Below are 19554 nucleotides of genomic sequence, written 5' to 3' on the forward strand. Positions count from 1 at the left end.
ATTGTATTGAAAGCATGATTCTGTATGTTGGGTTGAACTGTTATGACTTACTATGTTGGATTGTTGAGAGGGTTACGGAGGCCTATGTTTTATGCCACATAAATTATGATTGTATGTGAATATTGTGGTATCTGAATGATGGATGTATTTTGAGGATTGTTTTGAACTACGTTAGACTGATAATGACTATTAGTATTTTTATTAAGTCATGTACTGTCACACCCCTTCTCAGACTACTCTCTTAGCCTAGGAAAGGACATGACTGCAATAATTATTAACCCTTTTATGACACTTACTGCATACTAACTCTTTTTAAATAATTTGATAACAACATGCAATCTCAAACACAGCGGCTGCCACTAAGGCCAAATAAAACCATTAAACATAAAACATTTACAGAGATTACAATACAAGTCTATAAGTCCCAACTCCCAAACTTAGTCCCTACATGAAACAACTACAACATGTGTACAAATATTTACAGTAACCACCTAGCAGACGAGTTACTAGAACTTCTGCCTTTGAGTGGCAGAGCAGATGTAGAGCTATCTTCGGAGGATTTGACCGCTACCTGGGAAAAGAAAACATTTGAAAAATGGAGTGAGCTTACTAGACCATTGAGTGACTTAAGAAAGAAAACTGATTCTCATGCATAAGTCTCAATAAAGAGATCATACTGAAACATAAATCTTTACAGTAACCTTGTACTGAAATATAAACTTTACAGTAACCTTGTACTGAAATGTAAACATTTTCCAAGCATTAAACATGTAAAATTGTTTTCATCGTAAAACATTAAACTGATTCTCAGTTGAGAGTAACCCTGTTATGGTTAAGTCCCAACATCAATTCCTTAGTCAAGAGAGAACCCTTTTGCTCAATCCCTCGATGTCAAACTACCTATGTGCACGTGGTTATAACTAAGTACCGTCATACCTTAGGTACTATTGCTCAGGTACCTTCTCGATGTCCTTCAGTATCGAGCTGTTCGGATACCTTCTCAATATCCTTCAGTATCGAGCTTAAAGTAACACTAGTCATACTATGACTTACTCTTTAAAGCATGTAAAGCTAAACACATGGAAACATGTCTTTATAAAGGTACTAACGCATGCTTTGTGTATCTGAACACACAAAAATAGTTTTACAACATAATTTCATACATGGCATGCGTTTGAAAACATAAACTCATAGTTTGCTTGAAAAAACTACTTTGTAAAATAGCTAGCATGAGAATAATCTTTCTTAAAATCATAGTTTCTTTAAAAACATTATAAATACTTAGTCACTCACTACTTTAGGGCAACTCCTTAAAGGTGGATATGCTTCTAGCAATGGTGTCAATCCTGTGGACACAAAAGCATATATTTAGCTACTACATTGATCTCTCTTTTGAGACCAACTCTTAATCAAGCTTTGCGTTTAGCCTTCCCCTAGAAGACCTTCACTCAAACCATACCTAGCTGTAGATCAAGTACTTAGAAATTTCCTTGAGATTTTGGCTCTTGTTATGCGGGCAACAAACCTCACTAACGCATGATGATGAAGAAAACGGGAATGAAGGAAGTAAGATTTGCATTGATTACAAAATATCTTAATATCTTAAGTTAAAATGTAATACAATACAGAGATTAGAAGGGAGATGAAGGACTCTGCGTCAAAGCTGTCGGTGGTGCCATGGCTGAATGGTGGAGATGTCTCTCTCGAGCTCTATCTCCGGCGAATGCTCCGATCGTCACTCGGCCTGGGCTGTGGAGATGAAGAATTCTCACTGGAAATCTCTTTCAAGCTCTCAGCTATGATCACAAACTTCTGCCTTGAGGCAGAAGCTCAGATGTCTCAAAATGAAGGTCTCAAGGACTATTTATAGAACTTGGACGCTGACAGCTATAATGATGGAGGTATGGCTCACTGCTGCTTTTGTCGCGGTATGGGCGTTGTCACATCGCCTTATCTTGTTGTTACTCCCAAAGTATGCGTCCGAGCTGAATTTAGCTGAAGTTATCAACGTGTTCTACCCATCTTACGATCTTCTATTATGGTTGTCACTCCGTGGCCGCAATCTCTATTTGTTCACCACGTTCTCCATGCGTTGGACGCATGCGATTACTGCAACTTCCATGCGTTGGATGCATGGGGTTGCCGTCTGCGTACGTCTTTTGCGGTCACCTGGCTTCAGTGCATGCATTTGTCTGTGATTGCTTATTACAAACGCATGCGTTTGATTCTTGTGATAGCTACAAAAATAGACACTTTGGCATAGAATAACGCATAATATTGGGTCAGTGAGGTTTAAGGTGCTTATCGACGCAAAACTCAATTTTTCACAAATTCTAAGTATTATCACTGTGTACCTGTTAGCCCTCATAATTCTAAATAAAAAACTTATAATAATTGGCATTTCTGCTAGTTATCATTTAGGTTAGAGATCTAGCATTTAAAACTTTTGGTTAATTCGCTTGTTCATTCGTTAATTTATTGGTTTATTTAATTTATTCTATATTAGAGTCATGAGTGCCCCAAACAGTGTATGACATTATTATTTTAGAAATAAAAGTCTTGTCCCTTTCATTAAATTTTTCTTGGGAAATATACATTGCCAAGCTTATGCATGCATGTAGTAGCGTCTTGGAAGTGTAGTAGAAAGTCGAATTGTTATAGTTAGTATCAGAGCCTAAGTTTTAGCTTCTGTAGACTGACTTACTAAGTAAGTCCAGATTGTCCAATTGGCCATAAATGGATTCTTCGTCATTGTCGAGATGTCCTTTAAAGGAAAGTCCTTTAGGATTTTATGCATGAAACTTTACCTGAATTATAGTCATAATTAACGAGATTTCTTGTAAGGGTTTTTGTTGAAGTTGATTATGTGTAGTTATCAGGAGTGGCACCACGGATAAGATGGAGAGGTGGTCGAGGTAAGAATATTAGAAGGGAGCAAGACCCTGAAGTACGAGACCCTTGGGTGCAAAACCCAGAAGCGCAGGACTCGCCTACACAAGAAGACCTCATGCCGCCACTTGACCCTTCTAGGCCAACCTGGTAAAAGGTTAGAGCAAGAAGAGGGCCCCGAAATGTAACTATACCCCCACGAGTGCAAACACCCCTAGAGATCCCGATCGAGTATACTGTCATGGCTGTAATAATTGGAGAAGTTGTTACGAAGGTTATGGTGGGGTAACTAAAGGACAACGTGGCGGAACAAATATCTCAGCATGTTTAGTCGCAACAGGTATGTCCCTCGCAGGTTCTAACGCTATAAGTGAAAAATCAGGATCGGGCCTCGAACCAAGTTGTGGCAGGTCTTTTAGAGGAGGCGCTAGGCACTTGCAGGACTTTAAGAAATATGACCCTCTGACATTCTATGGGTCACTGAAGGACCTCACTAAGATGGAGTTGTGGATGTCTTCCATAGAAGGTATCTTCTGATACATGAGGTACCCAGAAGAGCAGAAATTCCAGTGCACCGTATTTGTACTCATTGATAACGGCAAGCGCTAGTGGCGCTCAGTAGAGAGAATGATAAATGCCAGTGGAGGGCAGGCAACGTGGGACCAATTCAAAGAGCGATTCTTCGAGAAGTACTTCTCTAACCACGTAAGATACAACAAGCAGGCTGAATTTATGAACCTAAAGCAGGGGACTGCAACGTGATTTGTATGTATGATATTCAATGCTCATAATGATGCGATACTACTACTATTTATGTGTTAATTAGAGATGTTCAAGTAGTATGCCCTGCGTTATCACAAGTTTCCTTACGATGGAACCAAGTGTAATTCCACCACAAGTTTCTCGGTGTGATCCTAGGTCGAACACGGGGAATTGGTGCCCGTTATTGCGGTATGTTCATGGTATATGTGACCGGGTTTTTCAATTCTTTATAAAAGTGTGTACAGTATGTAAATTACAGTAAAATAAAGGAAAGCAGTAAGATGCGATAAAACATGAAAATACAATAAACCTAAACTAGATGTTACAAGATACAAGGTTTATGTGCAAGATACTAGGATTAAGGTTGGCTGTGAAGGTTATGCAAAGACGTGGAATGCGACGACAAGTCTTATGAACAGATTAGAAAGAGAAAGATAAGTATTACAAACAACGCAGGTTCTTAATCGAATTGAAGGTACAAATATTGTTTCGCTATTCTCTTGGCGTACACCTTTCAGTGATCTGCCGCGTTTCTCACATGTCTGTGGTGAAACAGAGTCTAATGTAATGAACGCAAGGTTGCTTCCATATCTGGAAGTACTACTTGCTTTAGTTAACACACTCTTCTGACCTTCTCTCGATAGATCAGAATGACATCTTCACTTCTGCTCTCACAGGTGAAGATGCCGTCTAGCATGCTTTAGCTAAACGTATTTGATAACTTTAATACATATTAAGTTCTTGGTGATTCATATTGCTCATCAAGAGATTAAGAAAACATCATAGAGAAAGTGACTAGTGGGTGAATGAAAATAGACAGAGAATGGTAAATGAAATCTATCGAAACATTTAATATTTCTACTAAGTGTTTGATACATGATGTGTGAATGTAGAGATAAAGAAAACATGGAATACAGTGAAAGAGAGATAGAACAGATACAATCAGGTGTCAATGTCTTGGCATAGATTCAATGGAAATCTGCTTGCTGGATAGGATGGTTTTGATGGCAGGAAGAGCTTCCCTCTCAGGCTTGCTCCACCGGTAGCAGGGGTCTCTGCACAGAGCTTCGATCGGGTATACAGCTGGTCGGATCTGATATTTACCTCTCGGCCTTATCTCTTTCTCTTCCCGGATTTCTTCTTTTTAACACTCAGTTCAACCTTTTTCTCTCTAAAATCTTATAGCACTTAGCCCAGTATCAAATAGCATAATTTTCTCTAAATTCGCTGGGGTATTTATAAGAGCAGATCCTTTGACTCCGGCCATGTGGTCCCCACTTGATAGTTATGGTAATTCTTTCTGTTATGCAATCAGACCATCAATTCTGCACAATCGTTAGTTGTACACGTGTCTCAATTCTCTGCTTTCGCGTTGCTCGATTGCATCTTTCGATCATAGGTTCACATGCGGTGTTTGTTTTTATTACCGCATACGGTCGTAGCATAGCTCTAGACCGACTATCGCATTGCACCGTTACTTCAGTAATTGTCTCTTCAAGGTTGATCGACGGGCGCAATGTGATAGAGATGCGTTGATTAGTTTCTCATGAGCCTTGAGCGCAAGCGGTGACTTGGTCTCTTGCAAAACAGAGTAAAGTTTGGCTTGTCCTCCATCTTTTTGGCGTTAGTGGGTGTAATTGCAAACATTTATAATTGCTGTCATACTAAGTTAATTTTCATACAATTGACGCATAATTACAAACTTTTGGCCGCAATATCTAGATAAGATGGCATAAATAACTTGTATTTCTATAAGTTATCAGGGACTATGACGATGGAAGAATATGAGGAGGAGTTCGACAGGCTTTCTTGTTTCACCCCCGACTTGGTGTCCACTGAAGCTAAGAGAGCTAAAAGATTTGTCTGGGGACTTCAGGATGGGTGTGAAGCATTATGCAAGTGTTTTAGCCTACCACCTATGTAGCAGCATTCCGTGCAGCAACATGAGTAGGCTGTCCATCAGGACTAAAGTTTATGAAGTCCTTGGCAGTAGAACTGTCACACCCCCTCCCAAGATTACCTCTTGAACCCGAAAGGAGGTGTAAGGACGGTAGATGCGACCCTTTTTGTGATATCTAATGGCCATCTCACTTTAACTTGTCTTAACTCAATTTAATCAAAGACAAACAAAATTAACTTATTGTCTTAATTTAACATGAATTATTGATTTAAAGGTTTTACAATATTTACCCAACCCCAACTTACAATTACTATGTAAACATTTAACTCGTGACAAACGTCGTTTTCTCGCAGCAACCTGGACTCTTTTGCTATTTACGAAGGAAAACATAAAAGAAAAGAGTGAGCTGAAAGCCCAGTGAGTGGTAAAGAACTTACATGGTCTCTTTCAACCATCTAGAGAAAAATAGCTCAATAGTATATCCACATAGCGAGGTTACTTCTCAAACTTCATGCACGAACGAGTCCTCTACCTGTTATACCTACACACATGGTAGATAGTTAAATATATCTCTTTCATTACTACTATGTGCACATATATTTCCCTCTTTATGGGCTCAGAAGCTAGACTTGTCGGTCCTCTGACCATCCTATATGAGATTCCTTTCATAGGCTCATTGGGCCCTTATGACCCCCTCACCATCCCATGAGGTTCCGCCATAGGCTCAGGAACTAGGTCTTCTGACCCCCTGACCATCTCGGGCTTCATATTCTCATCTTCATTCAAGCTACTCATACATCTAAATATGCATGCCCTTAAAAGAATACCACTCACAATTTGTTCGTAGGGATCGCCCTTCTTCTCCAAGTTTCCTGGTTTCTTCTAGAATCTCGAACCCACTCTTATTAATATGAAGCTAGACCTCTGAATACTTTTGGACAGTAGTTGAAGGCAAGACAAGCCTTCCTTAAGACGTTGGACTCATGGCAGCACCTTCTGAATCCCTGGAATTCCTTTGATCAATGCATAGACTTAGGTTGGATGCATGGTGTCACAGTCATGCTTGTCCAGGGTCTGTTGCCCATGGTCGCATGCCCAATCCAACCCCATTTTATCATGCTTTCATGTTATGTATTTCATTAGTTAAGTAAGTTTGCTTTATGTCATCGCTCGCCCTTTTGCATATGCAAGAGTGCTAGTTGGCTTTTTGTTTAAAATGCACTATATGGAGATAAGACTAACCATCACTTCCCCATATCTAGAGTGGTATGCTATAAAGTTGTTGTTGCTTATTGCTTTCTAGTCTACTATAATCTTTCTCTTCTATATTCATATATTCAAAATGTTTACGAAAACCTTTTTTCTCCAAACCGTTTTCTCTAAAACTAGGGTGGAGGTTGGGAGAGGCTCCCAATGTGCCATTGGCATTCCACATTCGAATTGGCTAACTTGTTTGTGAGTGGAAACAAGTATCGCACAATTGCTATGTGAAGCTTCTGAAAATGCGATTACGACAGTTGGTATCAGAGCCAAGTCGGCTCACAGAAGGAAGAATCAGTAATCATGTAGGCGAAAAAGAACTTGAACAAGTCCCATGTGGCAGGCTGGTAGGCTCTACTTGAGGGAAGTCCCTAATAATATACGTTTCTTGGAAACTCGATTGCAAGAAGTTGCCGAGAAAGTCGACGAAATTGATGCGGTAGTTCATTGCCTAGAAGGGTTACTCGTCAAAGAATTGATGATGAGGGTGGAGACCCTAGAGACAAAAGCTGCACGATCCGAAATTTTTTAGCGTAGGGATAGCTCAACGGGCTCTGTTACCCACATAAATGAGTGCGTCAAAAAGTTGGACGACTCTCAAAAAGCAATAGTTCAGATGGTAACTGATATGTCAAAAGATTTTCGATCGGCCCTTGATGTCGTCAGAGTCGAGATTGTGGATATGAATGCGAGGGTGAATCTCACTATCCGAGCTATAGGAAACCAAGCCCCACCTTGAGGAGCAATTCAAATGAGCAGGATAAAGATCCCAAAACCAAAACCCTTCTATGGGGTGTGGGATGCGAAGGCCTTTGAGAACTTTATCTTCGACCTTGAGTAATACTTCAAGGCGACGAACACCGTGATAGAGGAATCGAAAGTCACACTAGCAACCATGCATCTTGCTAAAGATGCAAAATTTGAAGGAAATCAGACATGAGAATTTCCATGAACGGTGGAAGGATCGTTCCAAATTTCAATCGTATATGAACATTAACAATTACAATCACAAACAAAAACATACAGACTATGCATACAATGAAATTACAACATATTTTTCTACAAATCAAGGGATAGAACAAACATACTTTTGAAGACTCATCTTACACACCCTTGATCATGAATGCTCGAACAGACTCCAAGACTGCAACACATGAACGTTCGTCCACCACGACCGCAACACAGCATGATTAACAAAGAACTCGAACACCACAAACGGCCTCCAAATAACCTCGACTATGTCAAGTTGAGTATGACACCACCACAATGGCTACTTTGGTATTCTCGGTGTGAGAATCCAGAAGTATGGGCTCTGTGTGGACTTAAGGACAAGACCGGAGGAGAACAATCGTATAAACGATTGAGCAAGTGGGAGTTGTCAAAGTCTATCGTATAGACGATACCCAATCATTTAACAAACGTTATGCGATCGTTTAGCTCATCAGCCAACTGAATGTCTATTGTATAGAAACACTCCACGATCATCTAGTCTCTCTTCAGCTGTCGTTTAGTAAATCTAATTTACTTGACAACCTTTCCGTGAGTAATTTTCGAGAATGGAAATCTCAATACAACAACTACTAAAATTAGGAAAACATTTTTCCTTTTATCTCACGGTTACCATGAAACTACCAATAACCTCCCACTCAATTAGTTATTAGAAAAAAAGAGATAATTATCCAATAATTATTAATATTATTAGTATATTTATAATCTATAGTTTTAATATTTCATCTCATGAAATATATAAACCATAGTTCTTTTTCTATTTCATGGCACTTAATGTAAATCTCATTTACATTAATCCTCTACTTAATGTATCTCATACACCATACCGATCATATCATATATAATCGAATTACCTCTTGTCAATTTGAACATTTCAAATTAACACCAATAACTGATCCTCAACTTGAAACCATTAAGCTACCAAGGGGAACTTATAGACATGTAGCTCGAAGCTCCAACGATACATGAATAATTGACTAAACTCTTTAGTTACGAGATCCACCATCCGTTAACTGTCAGACTCTCCATTAAAGACCGACAACTGAACTCTCCTTACTATAGATATATTATGTGTCCATCCTAACCAGTCAATAGCGTGATAACCCCTCACAGATCGCTCGTAAGTACAGCTGGGTCAATAACCGTTATGCCCCTATAGTTACATCGAACTCCTTAAGTACCACTAATTCCTCTAATGAACATAAGTCATAGTCCTACTATGATTGAGTCCTCTCTTCCAAAGAGAAGTTGTCACCACTATGTTCAAGCCTCGGAATCAGCCCTTAAGGGAGCAATTTATCTACTTACCCCTGCTTCGGGGAAGAAGTGAATTCCATCTCATGTAACTGAGTTCCCAGCTCTCAAATTAGACATGTCCCAAAAAAGGTAGGCATGTTAAGTTGGCAATATGGCCACTCTCACCCATACTAATCAAAGGACCACCCTCAAAGGCAGGAGTTCCCAAAACACTCAGGATTGAGGTCATGTCACCTATGGTCGTTTAGGTGAGATGTAAGTCTCCAATATCAACGGTGTTATGTACAGAGACGAATCATCTCGTGGCCCGGCTTTATACAAACTCTTTGTATACGACACCCCCGCTTGCAAACCGGGTAGTATCCGTAGTGTCACTAGGATAAGGTATCCCTCCTTAATCCTTATACTACAGACCTATTTAGATTATCACTTAAGGCATGATCCACTTGTACATCTCATATACATGCTTAAGTTTACATACAATAACCATGGACTTTTGTTTATTGGATATGAGTAAATGCCAGAATGGAATAATTCTTATTTTATTCATAACAATGTGTATATATTACAAACAACGAGACTCTAGGACACCAATCCTAACAATCTCCTACTTGTCCTAATGCCTCGGGAGACTAATGTACAATACAATATAAATACATGTACAATATACAATAAACTAGGGCATATCCTAGTATCATCTCCAACTTGACCTAGACAAGATGTCGCATGCCACAAACCCAGACTCTCCAGGTGACCCTCGAACACTTTAGCCGTGAGAGCCTTTGTAAAGGGATCAGCAATGTTGTGCTTCGATGCGAACTTCGTGACTATCACATCACTGCGATGCACAATCTCCTTGATCAAGTGGTATTTCCGTTCTATATGCTTGCCTCGACGATGACTCTGAGGCTCCTTCGAATTTGTCGTAGCTCCGCTGTTATCACAATAAAGAATGATAGGCAAATTCATATTTGGAACAATTTCCAAATTTGAAAGGAATTTCCTCAGCCAAACATCCTCCTTAGCTGCTTTATAAGCGACTACATATTCGGCTTCCACAGTGGAGTCTGCGATGCATCCTTGCTTGATGCTTCGCCACACTAGAGTCCCTCTATTCAGAGTGAACACTGACCCTGATGTCGATTTACGAGAATCTTTATCGGTATGAAAGTCAGAGTTTGTGTATCCTGTAAGGATCAGATCCTTATCTCCATACACGAACATGTAGTCCCTTGTTCTTTAATGATACTTCAGCATCGTCTTGACCGCTATCCAGTGATCAAATCATGGATTGGACTGATACCGACTGACAATCTCTACTGCATAGCAAATGTCGAGTCTGGTACACAACATTGCATACATTAAGCTTCCTACAGCTGAAGCATAGGGAATCTGTCTCATCTCCTCAACCTCTTGAGTTATCTTAGGACATTGATCCTTAGACAAAACGATTCCATGCCTGATGGGTAACAAACCCCTTTTGGAATCCTGCATCCTATACCTGATCAATATTTGATCGATGTACGATACATGAGACAAGGCTAACCTTTTGTTATTACGATCCCGAATGATCTGGATTCTTGAAACGTACTTTACCTCACCCAAATATTTCATTTGGAACTGGGCAGCTAGCCATTTCTTAATGTCAGTCAGATACCCTACATCATTCCCAATGTGTAGGATATCATCCACATACAGTACCAGGAAAACTACTGAGCTGTTAATGATCTTCTTGTAAACACAAGACTCATCAACGTTCTGATCAAAGCCAAACAACTTGATCGCAGTGTCAAATCTAATGTTCTAAGATCTAGATGCTTGTTTCAACCCATAAATGGACCTATTAAGCTTGCAAACATTTTGCTCTTAATCTGGAACTACGAACCCCCGTGGTTGAGTCATATAGATGGTCTCCTCAAGATTATCATTAAGAAAGGCAATCTTGACGTCTATTTTCCATATCTCATAATCATAAAATGTGGCTATGGACAAGAGTATCTTGATAGACTTGAGCATGACAACAGGTGAGAAAGTTTTCTCATAGTCAACTCCCACTACCTGGGTATAATTCTTTGCCACGAGTCTAGCCATAAAGGTTTGTACCTTTCCATCTATACCTCTCTTTCACTTATAGATCCACTTACACCCAATAGGTCTTACCCCATCAGGTGGATCCACAAGATCCCAGACATTATTGAAGTACATAGACTCCATCTCCTGGTTCGTGGCTTCAATCCATTCATCCTTGTCAACGTCCTCCATTGCTTTCTTAAAAGACAACAGATCCTCGACTCCATCATTAGAAATGACATTTTGGGCTTCAATCAAACCCATGTATTGATCCGGTGGGTTCATAACCCTCCCATTACGTCTAGACAGTATCAACTCTTGAGCTGGTTGACTAGATGCACCGACCACAACTCTTGTTGATCTGTCAGCCTGTTCAACATCTCTTATTGAATTCACTGGAAATCTCACGTAAAACAAGCTTACTTCATGGCCTATGATCCCAAATGTGGTCTTCTTCCAAGAAGATAGCATTTGTAGAAACAAACACCTTGTTCTCTCTTATATCATAGAAGTATCCACCCCTTGTTTCCTTGGGGTAGCCTACAAAGAGGCAGACTTTCAATAACGGTTCCAACTTCTTCGGGTTAGTCACAAGCACATATGTCGGACATCCTCAAATCCTGAAGTGGCGTAAACTACCTTTACAGCCTCTCCAGAACTCAAAAGGTGTTTCATGAACACTTTTTGAGGGAACATGTTCAGAATATAGCAAGCAGTCTCTACTAAAAAACCCCAAAACGAGTTGAAAGATGAGCATAACTCATCATAGACCAAACCATGTCCAACAATGTTCTGTTTCTCCTTTATGATACACCATTCTACTGAGGCGTACTTGGGGCCAAGAGTTGGGATGCAATCCCATGTTCTATCATATAGTTCTAGAATTTGAGGTCTATATACTTTCCACCACGATCAGATCGTAGTGTTTTTATCTTCTTACCTAATGAAAACGAGTAGAAATACACGTTATTATGGCTCAAATAAGTAAAACAATGAGAGAATGCGACGATAAAATAAGCAATATCATGTCCAAAAGCGCTAAACTGAAGAAATTGCGATCACATGCGCCCATCGCATAAAAGAAGTTAATTTACTTATTTTGTGCAGGAAAAATGCATTGGCGCAAGGGAAAATGCGATCCAGAGGAATTAGGCATCAGCGGGCTTGAAGATTGCGATCGCAAAGTACTAACGGGCAGAAATGCATGTTATCATAGTGCTAAGTTCTTAAACAATATTGGATTGCATTGATGAAATATGTTACTTTGCGTCCATTAAGCATCAATTTCGTAATATTGCGGTCGCATGCGTTCAGCTAATTAGAACAGTTGATTTTTTTGTATTTTTGTACAGAATATGCGTTAACGCAATGCAAGAATTGCGATCATAGGAATCATTGGTCGAGCGCAACTTCACCACAAGGCTTTGCGTTGATCGTGCTCGCAAACATTCGCCCAAGAAGGATCGTCGCAACTTGGTCAGCGCAACATGGTGGGCGTATCTAGGTGAAAGGTCAATTAAGCGCGATAGGACAGAAAGCTGATGACAGTCGAATCCAAATTAAGTTGACAGCCGATAACGGTCACAAAGTACATTCAGCTTTATCGATGACAATTATTCGACGCATCAGTCAGGAATTAAAGCTGTCCCATCTGTACAACCAGGAAAGAGAAGCTGTCTTTCACCATGGATGCTCTATAAATACCAAGGGCATTCTTTAGAGAAGGGATTCACCATTTTTACAATCTTTTGTTCCACAAGTTCACGCCTCTATCCATAGTTTTCCTTTTATGGCGGAGCAAGAGAAGAGTGGCGGCGCCGAAGATCGCTCAGGGCGACTCGAGAGAGAACCTTGGGGCGTAAGAGCTGAGAGCGGGCCGACTCTCGCGAGAGCGAGATTATCTTTAGAGTATGAGTAGAAAAATAGTGTAAACGTCTGCCAGTAAGAAATTGCTACCAGGCTCTTTATTCTATACTTGCATTGTTATTCTATACTTCATCTTCATATTTATACAATTGAAGTTCTATTTCTACATCTGTTCACTCTCTTAATATGCATGAGTAGCTAAACTAGTCGAATGGGTTGAGAAGAACTAAGCTAACATGACCTAGAAAGTTCTTTGCTTGCGATTGTCTTGTTTTATGTTGTGCAAAATACCCTTTAGAATTACTTGAAAGAGAGTCTAAAGAAAGAACCTAATGTCTCGAGAGAGCTAGGTTAGAATCTGGACTCGAGAGAACAAGATTAGAACTGCATAAACAAGGGATAGAGACTTAGAGATAAGCTCTGTTTGTCAACCTGCATCGCATGCATCCTAGAGATGGGAACGATATTATGTGGTCGCATATTTGTGTGGATGTCATGTTGTCATCGCATAAATAGAAATAGAGGTTTATGTGTAGATCCTGTAGACTTGTCGCATATATCGCATGCGTTCTAGCCTTAGAAGTCGTGGTATTTGCACCGAGAGATGGTTTACTATTGTATGCATGTTGCATGAACGCATTCTAGGGAGTGTTAGCCGAAACCCTTCTCAACCCGTTCACCGCATATTCATCGCATCTCCCGTTTACCAACTCTTTTCAAACTCCGCCGCACAAAAACCCAACACTGTATTTATTTATCCGGTTACCACAAAGTCTTTGTGAAAATTACCAACGCAATATGTTTTCACAAGTCCTTGTGTTCAACCCTAGACTTACCAGGAAACTCAGAGGAATTTACACTTGGATTCCGTTGAGGAAACTTGAGTGCACAACACAAATCCATCAACGCATATCATCCACGTTTCCACTTCAAAAAAAAAAATCAAGCATCACAAAGTCATGCGATCGTATGCAATCATGAGGAGTTGCTTAAAAAGGTGGCCGCATAAAGACTGTGCATCAAGGTGACAGCATAATAAATCATGATAGGACGGAAAGCTGATGACGGTCGAATTCGAATTTAGTTGACAATTCGTTAAAGCCACACTGTAGCAAGTACACTCAACTTTCATTGATCATTAATTGGCGCATCAGAGTAGGAGATTTAATGACCGCCCATCATTGCAATCATTAGAGAGAAAGGATACTTCACCTTAAGCTCTATAAATACCAAAGGCCACCATTGTAAAAGGGGATCATCAGATATATATACAAGTTAGAGAGTTGTTAGTCCGTTCACATACATACACATACTTGGTATTTATAGAGCATCCATGGTGAAAGGCGGCTTCTCTCTCATGGTTGTACAGATGGGATGACTTTAATTCCTGACTGATGCGCCGAATAATTGTGACCAAAAAAGCTAAATGTACTTTGTGATCGTTATCAGCTGTCAACTTAATTCGGATTCGACTGTAATCAGCTTTATGTCCCATCGCGCTTAATTAGTCTTTCACCGGATGCGCCCACCATGTTGCGCTGACCAAGTTGCGGCGATCCTTCTCGGGCGAATGTTTGCAAGCACGATCAACGCAAAGCCTTGCGGTGAAGTTGCGCTCGACCAATGATTTCATATGGTCGCAATCTTTGCATTGCTTCAACGCATATTCTGCACAAAAATACAAAAATCAACTGTTCTAATGCGCTGAACGCATGCGACCGCAATGTTATGAAAACGATGCTTAATGGACGCAAGTTAACATATTTCATCAACGCAATCCAACATTGTTTAAGAACTTAGCACTATGATAACGCCCAGAAATTTAAACAATGCTTGTCCTCAAGCATAAGCTAAAGATTCCTTTAGCAAGTCAACCGCAATGTTCTTTTCCTAGATTTCTCCAGAATGCTCCGTTCAAATCCTATATACCAGAATTTCCTTAAGTCTTATTCAAGTCTCTTCTTAAAATATTTCTAAGACCTAGGGACTGCAAACTTACCTTTCAAAAGGACTTTATTAAATTCCGAAACATCGCATGATTGATTTCAAAAAGAAAATTTTTTACCGGGGTGTCAAATGATTTTATCCTTGCACAAAAAATTTTCTCCATTGATATATTTCTTTTCTGACCTTGCACTGATCCAAGTGCCTTACCTTCATTTTGGCTTGCCCCCACGGGTGTCATGCGGACATCCAACTACGAGCAAGGCACTCTTTCTCAGACTAAACTCATACCTCTTTGGCAGAGGAGTTGAGGTCATTTATTTATGCGTTGATCCTGGTGACTTACTTTCGTTTTGGCTTGCCCCCACGTGTGTCATGCGGACATCCAACCACAGGTAAGTGTCTTTCACAACTTAACTCTTACCAACATGGGTTTCCCATTGCGTTGACAGTGGAATTGTTATTCTCAAAATATTTTTTTTTTCAAAATAGCAAGGTCGAAAATAAATACCTCACCCCCAAATTTAAAATGCAGCAATGTCCTCATTGCCAAAAGATTAAAATAAGTCCTGCGATGTTCTGGGAATGTGTTGTAAAGAGAGTTTGAAAGAAAGCTAGCAAACCCTTAACTTCTAGAAATATTTTATGAGTTGACTATCTTAAGATTAAGTTGACTCTAGTATATAAGAAAGACATAGAAGCATATTTTTCATCATTGAAATCATACTCAGCAAAGAGACAGCATGCGGTAACCTACTAAAGTTATCTACGTCAAATGATTGTGGTAATTAAAGAGGATGCAGTGATAAAGCTTTTAAAACTAACATGCGATGTGATAGCGCAAAATTTGAAATAAAGATAAGGAAGAGTACACCCCCAAATTTGCGTTGTCGTCCGCATTGTATATTGACGCATCCATCTTTGCGGCGATCTCTCTTCTTCTTTTGGATTGCGGTGATGGAGTGAGATAATTTGCGTCTTCATGTAACATCTCCGCAATCCTGTGCCTTAATCGTTGTAAACAAACAAAGAAATTGTCAAATGATTTAAAACAAAAGAACAAGTTTTTTTTTTCATGAAAGTAAAAATGAGTAAGATGTAGATAGCTAAATAATAGTAAAAGTGCCAAAGGAATAAGAGTTCAAGAGTCAAGTAAGGGGTAGTCCAGGTTTTTCAGCTTTATAGAGGCTTTTTCTGGCGGGAAATCACCTCCGCAATATGCTTTAACTCGTTGTCCATTAACCTTAAATGTCTGGCTGCCATCCTCAGTGATCAGCTCCACCGCACCATGTGGAAATATTTCTTTAATGATGAAGGGACCGGACCAGCGTGATTTTAATTTTCCCGGGAAGAGCCGTAGTCTTGAGTTGAAGAGTAAGACCTTTTTCCCGACTTGAAGGTTCTTACCACATATGCGTTTGTCATGCTAGCGCTTGGTGTGCCCCTTATAAATCTTCGCATTCTTATATGCGTTAATCCTCCATTCTTCCAGCTCGACCAGTTGCATTTTTCGCGCTTCTCCTGCCTTCTTTAAATCAAAATTCAACTTCTTTACCACCCACAGTGCCTTATATTCCAGCTTCAAAGGCAAATGACAAGCCTTGCCAAATACCAACGCATATGGGGACATACCTATGGGTGTTTTAAATGCGATCCGGTATGCCCATAACGCATCATCAAGATTTGTTGCCCAATCTGTTCGTGAAGGCCTTACTACCTTCTCAAGTATCAACTTAATTTCTCGATTGGACACCTCAACCTGACCATTTGTTTGCAGATGGTAGGCGGTGGCCACTTTGTGGAGGATGTTGTATTTGCACAACAGCTCCTTGATATTATGATTGACAAAGTGGGATCCTTCATCACTTATGATGGCACAGGGAGTGCCAAAACGAGTGAAAATATGTTTCTTCAGGAACTGGGAGACTACCGCCGCATCACTTGCGGCATGTTATTGCCTCTACCCATTTGGAGACATAATCGACGACTAATAAAATGTAATGCTTACTGTTCGAAGGAGGAAATGACCCCATGAAATCAATCCCCCATACGTCGAATAGTTCAAACTCCAAGATAGTGTTTATTGGCATTACGTTTTTCCATGAAATGTTACCTGTGCGTTGGCACCGATCACATTTCATTGCATAGTCAGCCGCATCCTTGAATAATGTAGGCTAAAAGAATGCACTCTACAAAACTTTGGTTGCAGTGCGCTGTCCTCCAAAGTGCCCACCATATGGTGAGTCGTGGCATTGTGACAATATGCGTTGTTGAGCAGCATTTGGTACGCATAATCAAAAATTTTGGTCTGCACCTCTTTTATAAAGATTCAGCTCATCCCAATAATAATGTCTGCATTCATGCTTGAGCTTCTTCTGTTGGTGTTAGGTGTAATCTTCAGGAAAATGCTCGCAAACCAAATAATTGACTATGTCTGCATACCAGAGCAATTCTTCTATGTGGAACAGCTGCTCATCCGAGAATACGACACTCACCTCCGACTCATTGCGGTCAACCTCAGGATTTTTCAGTCTAGACGAGTGATCCGCAACTTGATTCTCTGTCCCCTTCCGGTCAATTATTTCTATATCAAATTCTTGAAGGAGGAGAACCCATCTGATCAACCTCGGCTTTGCATCCTTCTTTGTCATTAAGTACTTTATCGTCGAATGATCAGTATGGATGGGCACCTTTGTTTCCAGCAAATATGCTCTAAATTTTTCCAATGCAAAAATTACGCAAGTAACTCTTTCTCTATGGTGGTATAATTGGTTTGAGCAGGATTTAACGTCTTACTCGCATACGCGATAAGATGTAAGATTGTTTTTCTCTTCTGTGCCAAAGCTGCTCCCATCGCATACCCTCTTGCATCGCACATCAATTAAAAAAGAAGTGTCCAATCAGGTGCGATTAACACGGATGCGGTCAGTGTGGATGAGTACCTTGGTTCCCAACAGATATGCCCTAAATTTTTCCAACGCAAAAATCACAACAAAAAGTTCTTTCTCTGTGGTGGTATAATTTGTTTGAGCAGGGTTTAATATTTTACTCGCATATGCGATGGGATGCAAAATCGTTTTTCTCTTTTGCGCTAAAGCTGCTCCATCACATACCCTCTTGTGTCGCACATGATTTCCAATGGCAGTGTCCAGTCCGACGCAATCAAGACGGGTGCGGTAATCAACGCATTTTTTAAAACTCTAAATGCATTGAGGCAGTTGTTGTCGAACTCAAATTTTCTGTCTGCCTCTAACAACGCACTCAGTGGTCGTGCTATCTTAGAAAAGTCTTTAACAGTTCTTCTGTAGAATCCAGCGTGCCCGAAGAAGCTTCGCACAGCCTTTACGCTGGTTGAAGGTGGAAGTTTTTCAATAGCTTCAATTTTTGCTTTATCCACCTCTAACCCATCTCGGGAGACCTTATGTCCCAACACTATGCCCTCCTTAACCATGAAATGGCATTTTTCCCAGTTGAGCACCAGATTCGTCTTTTCACATCTTTTCAGAATCTTCTCTAAGTTGGATAGGCAGACTTCATAAGTGTTCCCATAAACGGAGAAGTCATCCATAAATATTTCCACAGAGTCCTTGAGATAATCTGAAAAGATCGCCATCATGCACCTTTGGAATGTGCTTGGCGCATTGCAGAGGCGAAACGACATGCGGCGAAAAGCAAATGTCACATATGGACAGGTGAATGTTGTCTTGTCTTGATCTTCGGAGCTATAATGATTTGATTGTATCCAGCATAACCATCTAGGAAGCAGTAAAAATCATTTCCAGCTAGACGGTCTAGAACTTGATCAATGAATGGCAGAGGGAATAATCTTTCTTTGTGGCCGCATTCAGCTTGCGGTAGTCCATGCATATGCGTCATCCAGTGATGGTCCTTTGCGGTATTAATTCATTGTTATCATTCGGGACTACCGTCATTCCGCCCTTCTTCGACACACATTGCACAGGGCTAACCCACGTGCTATCTGCTGTGGGATAGATAATGCCCGCATCTAGCCATTTGATAATCTCCTTATTGACGACCTCCTTCATCGCAGGGTTGAGTCTGCGTTGATGTTCAATTGTTGCTTTGTGGTCATCTTCAAGAAGAATGTGGTGCATGCAGTACGTAGGGTTGATTCCTCTAATGTCGGTGAGCGTCCAGCCAATTGCTCGTACATGCTTCCTAAGAATGCTTATCAACGCATTCTCCTGATTCGTTGAGCGCAGAGGAAATGATAACTGGCAGCTTCTCATTTTGCCCCAAAAATGCATACTTTAGATGGGTTGGTAGGGTCTTCAATTCAAGTGTTGGTGGCTCCACTAGGGAAGGTTGCGTTGTTTTTCTTTGATATGTTTCTGTTGGCTCTACTTCTCGCTTTGTGATCATTTCCTCTTCCTTGTTTGTTTTTGTTGTGATCGCATTGCAGGCGGCAACGGATGCGCTGGCATCCTCTTCTTCATTCTCTTCATCAAACTTTTCTTCTTCAATCGAATTATGGTCATCATCAGAATCTTGCAGGTCTTCTTCATCCGAAAACTTCATGGCACGAATTATATTAAACTTGAGCTTCTGTCTGTTGATACTCAGAGTGATTTCCCCTT

The 19554-nt window shown here is 40.3% G+C and overlaps 1 protein-coding gene across 1 annotated transcript in view; it reads right to left on the reverse strand.

The window, feature by feature from the left end:
• Positions 1-340: 340 nt before the first annotated feature.
• Positions 341-19554, reverse strand: part of LOC120072709 (uncharacterized) — a 33477-nt gene continuing 14263 nt past the window's right edge. Inside the window, exon 4 of the mRNA XM_090311595.1 lies at positions 341-571. Within this exon, the coding sequence (XP_090167721.1) occupies positions 479-571 (93 nt within the window). The 3' untranslated portion in view covers positions 341-478. The remainder of the gene's footprint in view (positions 572-19554) is intronic.

This window comes from Benincasa hispida, chromosome 3 (genome assembly GCF_027475165.1).
Source record: "Benincasa hispida cultivar pf3 chromosome 3, pf3_genome.v1.1, whole genome shotgun sequence".
Lineage (NCBI taxonomy): Eukaryota > Viridiplantae > Streptophyta > Magnoliopsida > Cucurbitales > Cucurbitaceae > Benincasa > Benincasa hispida.